The 9,538-nt window shown below is 58.1% G+C and overlaps 1 protein-coding gene across 4 annotated transcripts in view; it reads right to left on the minus strand.

Moving 5' to 3' along the window:
* RARA (retinoic acid receptor alpha) overlaps positions 1-9,538 on the minus strand; it is a 44,474-nt gene that overhangs the window by 4,476 nt on the left and 30,460 nt on the right. For all 4 annotated transcript variants that reach the window (XM_015599308.2, XM_006924677.3, XM_006924678.3 and 1 more), the window contains 4 exons: positions 4,309-4,457; positions 2,888-3,029; positions 687-847; positions 232-408 (listed from right to left, as the gene is read on the minus strand). In XM_015599308.2, the coding sequence (XP_015454794.1) occupies positions 232-408; positions 687-847; positions 2,888-3,029; positions 4,309-4,457 (629 nt within the window). The remainder of the gene's footprint in view (positions 1-231; positions 409-686; positions 848-2,887; positions 3,030-4,308; positions 4,458-9,538) is intronic.

Below are 9,538 nucleotides of genomic sequence, written 5' to 3' on the forward strand. Positions count from 1 at the left end.
ATATGGGGTGGGTAGGTATGTGCCGGTGAGTGTGAAATATTGTACGTCCAGGTGCAGAGTGGCTAAGTGGACAGGTGGACACATGGAGGAGAGGAAGGGTGGATAATCGGGCAGGTAGGCATTTGGACAGGTCCATTCTGGACAGATGTGTAGGAAGGAGGTTATCTGAGCGGCAGGACATCCTCCGAGGACATGGGGCAGTGCCCAGGTGGGCGGGGTGCAGACCCTCACCAGGATGTCCAGGCAGGCAGCCTTGAGAAGGGTGATCTGGTCGGCAATGGTGAGGGTGGTGAAGCCAGGCAGTTGCTTGGCGAACTCCACAGTCTTAATGATGCACTTGGTGGAGAGTTCACTGAACTTGTCCCAGAGGTCGATGTCCAGAGAGACACGTTGTTCTGAGCTATTGTTCTGGGAGGACGAGGGAGAGTGAGGGCCTTCTCCTCACGGCACCCCTTCTCAGCCTGGCTCCACTGGCCCCTACAGGCCTGCCCTGTACCCGGCCTTCACTTCCTGAGAGCTCCTTGAGAGGAGGCAGCAGGAGGGAGAAAAGGGGAAGGGGAGGATGTGGAGGCCCGGGCAGGGGTGAAGAGGAGCCAGCCTGGCAGAAGAAGGGGTGTCCCACGAGGGGCCGCCCTGGGCCCGTGGCACTGGGTGCGCCCGCCCCTCCAGGCCGGAGGAAGTCATACCGTAGTGTATTTGCCCAGCTGGCAGAGTGCAGGGAAGGTCTCCTGGTGCGCTTTGCGCACCTTCTCGATGAGCTCCCCCACCTCTGGTGTCAGCGTGTAGCTCTCTGAACACTCGGGCTTGGGCGTCTCCTTCTTCTTCTTGTTCCGGTCATTCCTCACAGCTGTGGAGGGCAGAAGCCAATGGTTAGAGGGCAGGTGCGGCCAGCGGTCCACCCCCAGCCCAAGCTCCTCCCACCAGAGCTGCTGCTTCAGACAGAGGTCTTCACCAGGCGGGCGCACACAGAGTATGCACGACAACATGCACGCACACACAATGCACACGCAGACAAGTGCATGAGCAGACAGGCGTCAACACGTGGTCCACCCCTCCATGCCCGTCTGACCCACATACCAAATCCTGTCAGAGCCCCAGGAGCACAGCACCAGCCCACTGTGCCCGTACTCCCACGCACCTGCTCCAGCCCACACTCCAGGTACGCAGGGGTTCCCTAGCTGAAAGCAAGTGTGCAGAGTGTCCCACCTCTGCCTCCCTGCCGCCCCCACTCCCTCTGCTTCCAAGAAGGACCTGCTCCTGCCTCCACTGGCCCCCAGCAGTTTCACTGGGGGTCCCTAGGACTGGCTCACAGGAAGCGGCTCCCCTTCTTGGGCAGGCAGGAGAGGAGTAGGGCTCCCCAGCCTGAGAGTGGGGGGCCCGGGTGGGAGAATCTCTCGGCCCATTAGCTGGGGGAGCTGACAAATCACCGGGGGCGCTGAGCCGCACACACCACTCGGCTTTAAAGAAGCGATGGGGTCGTTACCAGCCGATTATCCCAGACACACAATCACTCACAGGGCCAGTGGTGGCTGCTGCTGATGCTGGAGGAAGAGAAGGTGGGGGTGGGGGCCCAAGGAGGGGGCAGTGGGTGGGGGGGAAACTGGCATAATTTGGAGATCACTCATGTCGATTCTGCAAATTCAATAAAGTGCAAGGAAGAGAAGGGAGAGGGAGAGGGAGAGTGGGGGGATAATTTGGGAAGAGAGAATTGCAGCTGTGACAAGACGTTTATCATTCGGAAGCTTTAATTCTATTGAAATGGCAGCTGCTCAGCTCCGGGGCACAGAGCAGCCGGAGAGAAGGAGGGAGGAAAGGGGGAGATGGTGGTGGGAGGGAGAGGTGTCCCCACCCCGGTCCTTCTGCACTGAAAAGCTCTAGGAGAGGAAGGTGGCAGAAGCGGAGGGAAGAGGAGGTGCTGGGCCCTAGAGGTCCCAAGTTGTCACCCATTCTGCAGCATGAAGCCGCCACTTCCTGGGATACCGACAGGGCAGCCCCTGCTTGCCTCCTCCGGCAGGAGGTGGAGGGGTGATACAGGGCCCTCCCCTCCTGTCTGGGGCTCCTCAGTCCCCCCACATCCCCTCCCCATTTCCCTTTCCACTGCCCTCCCTACAAAGGGCTAGGGGGTCCTGCAGCCCCCTCCCCCACCCCATCCCCCAAGGCTCAGGCTCCATGGCAACGGCCACGCAGACAAGGAGGCGTCTGTCAGCGTCATTTATCTCTGACATCATCAATCACCGGTCACCACGGCAACACCCGTGATTCAACACAAGAGGGTCTCCCTGTCCAGCCCTGGCTTCTTCCCTCCATGGGGCCTCAGCTGAGCCCAAACTGGAAACCCCCGTCCCTCCGGGATCTGAGAAGTCCCAATTCTCTCTTCTAACTCCAGGGCCCAGGCTTCACCAGACAATGGCTTTTAGATCCCTGTGCCAACCGTACCCTCCTCCAAACATGCACGCACGCACACACACCAACCAGCACCCCCTCAGTGCGGGCCTTCCCCTAAGAAGCACAATCCGAGGGACTCCTGGATGCCTCTGAGTCCTACCCCAAAGCCAAGCAGGGCCTAGAAGCCAGCCGGCAGCCTGGAGCAAACACACAAACACAAACAAACAAACACACACACACGTGTGCAAGCACACACAGCCAGCATGTGCAAACAGAAAGAGTTGTCTGCATGTGGACACACAGCTGGCTAGATGTACAGACAGACAGACAAGTCCTTGCAGCTATACACAAACCGTCCTTAACCATGAGCCTGCATATCATTCCACGAGTGTGCAAGTTCACATCCATACATACACATCCACACACTCCTGCTCCTCTGGCCTTTAGGAGTACTTCAGGCCCTGTCTAGCATGTGACCCGGCCCCTGGCCCCTGGCACTCACACTCTTTGGACATGCCCACTTCGAAGCACTTCTGCAGCCGGCAGTACTGGCAACGGTTGCGGGTCACCTTGTTGATGATGCAGTTCTTGTCCCGGTGACATGTGTACACCATGTTCTTCTGGATGCTGCGGCGGAAGAAGCCCTGGATATGGAGGAGAGGGAGTCACGTCAGCCACATCCACAGTGGGAGCCATACCAGTGTGTGACCTCAGCCAGGGGGACAGAAGGCCAAGCCATTGCCGCTCCTAAGCCTTTGACCATCACCTACCCAAGCAGGCCAGATAAGGTGGGAGAATGGCCCACCTGCAAGGATACCCCCAGAAGAAACCCAATACCTGCCTCTACACTGCAGGTAGGCAGGGGTCTTCCCCCAACCCATACCTGCAGACCTTGCCTCCTCCCTCCTGGGGAAAAGGGCATCGGGGCTGCTGCCAGTGAGTCGCGAAAAGGGGGCAAGGGGGCTAAATGGGAGGGAGGCAGAGCTCTGGAACCCACAGCCTTGGGTGCAGAGCACAAGAAGAGAAGGCAAGCAGGAAGAAGTCATGGAGGACATACACAGGCTGGCCAGTGGGACAGAGACATACACACTCTCAGGAACAAGCAACAAGACACATGTTCACCAACCAGGGAGATGTGGACAGACTGACCACAGCTGGACCCAGACTGGTCAGGGGCTCCAGACACAGGCTAACCAGACAGATCAGAGACAGACCGGGAACAACCAGACAGGATAAGCAGACACACAGTCTGAGGCCTTCTGCTTTGCCCTGGATCTTGGCCCTACACTCGGGGACAGCTACTATAGGCTTAGGGGCTGCCTGGAGCCCCCAAGACCCTAAGCTGTAATCTGTATAGGTATAGAGGCTCAGGCTTTGGGAGAGGAGAAGAGCCATGCCCACAGCTGCTGGGAAGGTGGCAACCACATCTATACCCTGGAGCCTAATGTGGGTGCAGGAAAATCCAGCCAGACACTGGAGAGCCCACAGCCTCGGCACCTGAAAGAGAGGCCAAGGCAAGGCATCTGCTCCTAACTGCCTCCCGCCAGGCTGCCATGGTGAGGTTCAGGCAGGGCCACTGGGGGCAGGCCTCCTGGGTCCCTAGCCAAGAGCCAGTCAGCAGCCAGCTCACCATGGCAACCTGGGCAGCGGTGGCAGAGGAGGCATCCGCCCTGTGAGCTGGAGGATAGAGACAGGAAAAGGAACTCAGGCGGGAGAGGACCTCTGGTTTGGGGGACCCCCTACTCATCCACAGGGGTTCTATTGCAGGCTTCCTCTCCTCCGAGGCTGCTGCCACCTTTTACACAGGAACAAGCACAGCAGTTTCAGGGACACCCCCACCCCCAACAGCATACTCCTAGGACATGACAGTGGGCACATCCCATTTATCTAACGAGGACTATCCTTCCCAATGACCCAACTCACCTTGCAGCCCTCACAGGCGCTGACCCCATAGTGGTAGCCTGAGGATTTGTCTTGACAGACAAAGCAAGGCTTGTAGATGCGGGGGAGGGGGGGCGGTGAGGGAGGGCTGGGCACTATCTCTTCAGAACTGCTGCTCTGGGTCTCAATCGCTAAAGAGAGAAGAGGGAGCGGCGGTTAGAGACCCAAGTCACCATCCTTAATACCATGCCCACCCTGCCTCATGATCTCCCCCAGGAGCCTCTCCCAGCCTCACCACCCCTGCCAGGATTCACACTCAGGGGGCAGGGACGCAATCTCAGGAAAGCTGGGACACCCCAGCCAGACTTACGAAATGAGGATGCCAATGAAGCTGTCAGCACCCCATCACTCCTATCTACTTCCCCAGGACCCCACCTTCAAACCCAGAGAGATCAGATAATAACCATCAGATTTATATGTGGACATGGCTATACCTGGGCAATAGGGGTGGGAGTTGGCCCAGTTCTAATGCCCTGGCCTCCGAGCAGCTCGGCCCCGTCTCCCCCGTCTCCCCCGTCTCCCCCATTTCCCCAGTTAGGAAGGAGTTAAGGCCTATGAGGAGGGAGGGAAGAGGACACAAGCTAGGGGCAGAGGAAACTGGGGTCAACAGGATATTCAAAGCCGGCCACTCCTCCACCCCCTTGGCTTCCGTTCCTCCCTCCCCTCTCTGCCAGCAGCCACAGCCCCTCCTCCACCCAAACAATCCCCTGGCTAGGGACTCAAGGCAGGGTGCGCAAAGAAGAGTTGCAAAGCAGGCAGGGACCCCTTGGAGACAAGGAAGAGTCCCTATGGGCCCCGGAAGCCCCTTGCTCTGGGTGCCCAGCCTGGGGGGAGCAGCATGACAAAGGGGGTCTGTTCCCATCAATGCTCAGTCTGTCTGGCCTCAGTACTATGTACTGATTACTATCCCCTCCCCTCCTGTTATTCAGCTCCAAGAGGGCAGCTGGGGGGGTGACCCAGCCAGCAGGGCAGCCCTCACTAGCCAAACTCTCCCCAGTGCCTGGCCCATGCCCATCACCCCAGGCAGAACAGGGCTAGGTTGGGTGGGAGTTGTCTGTGCCCAAAGCCTGGGCAGATGGGGTGTACATGCTGGATGGAGAACTGTGACTGAGGCAATCCCAGATTCCCAAGGGGTCACCCAGCATCCTCCTGAGGCCCTTGCCAAGTCCACTTGTCCAAAGCCGAGAGGAGTCAAGGATGCCTCCCCAATAGGGAGATCCCAACATACTCCCATACCCCAGAATCCTATCTAGTCTCACCCCAAACTCTAACACATAAGGTTCTGGCATTCAAAGGGGCCCAGAGCTCCCAGCCTAAGCACCTTATAGCCATGAGTCACATGGCCCCAAAGTCCAGGCATAGAAAAAAGAAGCGCCTGGACACTGGAGGCTGGCTGCATGCTACCACCCTCTCCCTCTTACCTGCAGACACACCAGGGACTGCCAGGCGGTTGCTGACAGGGAACCAGGCCAACAACCTTGGCAGGGCTTTCCTGGCTCTTAGTAGGGCCTGGGTACCACTTCCCTGGTCAGCCTGGCTGACCAGCACTACTGTGGCCCCATATCCCCTTGCCTGCCCAGAGGACAGCCCACAGCAAAGGACAGTGGATGTTTACATTTGCACTAGTCCACAGACTCTTCACTGACCCCACCCTCTAGCCCTCTCCTCTGCTCCTCACCCCAATACCAAATTGCTTGGGGCTGGTTTTCCCCCACCTCACTCTCCCGGAGGCCAGACAAGCAAATCAGACAGGCGAGAGGCCTGAGAACAGCTGCTGGGGGGGCAGGGTTGGGGGGCCTGGGTGAGGCCAGGAGGCAGAGGGGTGAGTGACAAAGGAGCCCTTTGTTGTACTAACTTTTTCCAAGACGTAAAAGGAGTAACAATAGACAATCCAGACTGGTGTGGGGGGTGTCAAGGACATAGGGATGTGGGGGGCTGTGGCCTAGAATCCCAGTCGGCCGACCAATAAGCAGAGGATGAAGGCACTAACATGCCTGCTCTTCCCTCCCCATCAGCCCTTTGCCCTGGGCCAGCCTCCCAAAGACCTACCTCTAAAATGGACCAGACTGGAAGGGGAGAAAGGGAGCTTTGGGGTAGGGCCTGGGTACCACTTCCCTGTAGAGTGGAGTGGAGGAAGGGGAGATAGGGCATTGGAAGACACACAAGATACCACGATGAGAGACAGACAGCTCTAAGACCAGAGACAGACTACCAGGGCAAAGGGCAGTAGAAATTTGTAGCTCAAACAAAGTCCGGAGAGTGTTTCTGGAACTGAAAGAATGTCCTCTTTAAAATTGTTTTTTGGTAGCATGGAGATGACCTGAGATGGGGGGCTATAGTTTGGGCTGCGAAAGGCCTCCTTTCCACCTATACCCTTCCCACCCACCTGGCAGCAGCTGGCTGCCTTTGAGGCTATAACGTCGTCTGTACCCCCACCTCCAGCACATCCCCATCTGTCACCAGGTAACAGTGCTGAGGTTTCCCAGTGTGCCCTTTGAACCCAGAGCCCTGGCCCAGTCCCCGCCTCCCCAGGGCTCCAGCCAGCAGCTTGGGAAGGTGTAGAGCACTCTGGGCCCCTCTGAGCCTCTGCAAAAGAGTTAAGGACACAGCTTTAACTCTGCCCACACAACCTATGAAGGAAAGACTGCCATGGCCTGGCCCCTCCCCGCTCACCTCCCTCCCCGGAGGCCCCAGCCCACAAATCTCTCTTCTTCCTGCAATAAGACTAGTCCGAAGAGGCACCACACCTTCTCAGCTCAAAGTTCCAGAGCCCAGCGCAAGGCTGGCAACGGCCCAGAAAGCCTGGGTCCCCTCCCACCCGCCGGTGCTGCCAGGGTGCCCCTCCCCCGCTCCCCTCCGGGCGGGCAGGAGGCGCAGAGCGCTCCGTATTCCCCACGCCCCAGAGCCGTTCGCAGGCTCGCACAAGGGGCCGGTTTCCTGGAGGAGATCGCTCCTCCCCAGCTCCCCTCGCAGCCCCTGGGGAGGGCTGGGAAGGGGCCGCAGGGTCCTCGGTACCACCCTTCCTCCTCCTGGGGGAGGGTGGGGTGGCTCAGCACGGCAGCGGAAGAAGGCCCCTGGCCCAGCAGCCGCTGATAAGCATCTATCCCCCTCCCCCCACTACGGGCCACGTGCTTCACATTCTTGGACGTCTGGGAGCGGGCGGAGGCGTGAGCAGCAGAGATTGCTGGGGGACAGATGGGGAGCCACATCCTGTGTACCCCCTTGTACTCTAGTGCCCCCAAACGGGGGCTTTAGGGAGAGCGACAACATCCCCAGGGCCCTGCTGGACCGAGGTCTCCTTCCACATCCGACCTGCTGTCTCTTCCCACCTTTGGTGGAGGAGGTAAGCTTGAGTGGAGAGGACCTCCACACACACCAAGGGGTCCTTCCAAGGCAGTGGTAGTGACCCCGTGTACTCTAGACAGGATCTAGTTGCCACCTCCAGCCTCCAAATTCTTCCAGTGCCACAGAACACCCCTCCCCCAGCCCGCAGCCTTGGGGGCTGAGCCCACTGGCACCTCCCCCACCCAGGCATATATACACAGCTACATAAACTGCAGGACCAGGGGTCCAGTCCTGGAGCTCTACCCTACCCCAGACAGAATGTGAGGGACAGGCCTCCACATCCCCACTGCCTGCCTCACCAAACTTTCCCCTGCCAGACTTGGGGCTCCTCTTCCTTCCCCTTTAGTTGGGACCACAAGAGCTGAGCTGCCCCCAGAAGCAAAGGAGGAGCCCAAGGTCTCCTATCCTTGCTTCTTCACCTCCAGTCCTCTGGAAAAGGCAGCCAAGGTGGTGGAGGGGATGACCATGGAAGCCCTGCCTCAATTATGCTTTTTTTGGGGGGTGGGGGGAACACCCTCCTCCAGCTCTGGAGAATGGGAAGAAAGGTCCTAGAGTCTTACTTCTCACCTTTTCCTTTTTGCCAAAGTCAACTCAGGCTCACAGCCCAGTCCTTCCCACTGCCTCCAGCCTGTAGCCTCCCAGTAGATCTGCCCCTGAGGCAAAGGTCAGGGGGCAGGACAAAAGGAAAGGCTGAAATTAAGGTGGCTCTGGGAGGGGCAGAGAGGTTCGGTATCTCTGTCTCTCCCCCTACAGCAAAGGGGCTAGGGGATGCCCTTCAACCCTTTCCAATCTGCCAGGCCCCCAGAGACCCACTCACCTCCTCCTCCCTGACAGGCAGGAGGAAGGCAGCAGGTCCCAGACAGTGGGAGAAGCTCCTGGGAAAAGTTGAACCCTGAGGAGGTTAGTGAAGAAATCTGAGCCCTGTAACAATAACCCCCCTAGCAGAGGACCAGCTCTCTCCCCACCGGGTACACTACACCTGCAAAACTGGGTATGAACACACCCAAAAGTGCAACCCATGCACTCGCAGCCCCCAAGTGCACAGAGCCTCCTCCCTGCCAGAGGAGGCTGAACCCAGACAGAGGACAGTGAGGAGAAAAGATGAGCATGCTGCCAAGACTCCAGGATTCTCAAGGGCGACTCTCTTAAAAAGGGATATCCCAGTACCTGCCCCTATCCCCAAGTGAACACAGGGTAACAAAAGGACACAGCTGGGTTGGGAGGGGATGTATTCATTTCCAGAGTAGCCCCAGACCCACAAAAAAACACACTCATCCCCCATAGAAAAAAACGGGATTAGGATTGGGGGGGGGGATTCTTTCTACCAGAGCAGCCCTTCCCTCCATTCCTGGGACAGAAGCCTCAAAGATGCCAGCCAAGTGTCTAAGGCCAGGGCAACACTCAGATGGGCAGGTGCCTCCAGAGATGAAAGGGTCGTTTAAGATAGCAAGAGTGTCTAATGAAGTTGCCCTTTCCTGCCACACCCCACTGCCAACACCAAAGACATCCCGTGCTCCCCTGACACCCACCACCCAAACGACTCAAGGGCAAGGGCTGGAATCTGGGGAGGAGGCCCCTCCTCCTCTGGCAGACAAGCCCACAAATAGGACCTTTACCCCACCCTCCAGGGCGAGAGCGAGAAAGGACTACTCTGCTATGAAGCTATTGGATTCCAGGTGAGAAAATATAAAGTAGGGCAAGGGGCTTCATTTCTCCTCTAAAAAGTGGAAGGAGAAATGAACAAATGTTTCCTAAAGGAAGGAACCCCCTAAGTTCCTCAGCCCTAATATTAAATAGCACCCAGGGTTACTCGGGGAGTCCAAATGTCCAGCAAGGACAACCGGGTTTCAGCCAGAGACAAGGGAAA

Source organism: Pteropus alecto, unplaced genomic scaffold (genome assembly GCF_000325575.1).
Source record: "Pteropus alecto unplaced genomic scaffold, ASM32557v1 scaffold98, whole genome shotgun sequence".
NCBI classification, from domain to species: domain Eukaryota; kingdom Metazoa; phylum Chordata; class Mammalia; order Chiroptera; family Pteropodidae; genus Pteropus; species Pteropus alecto.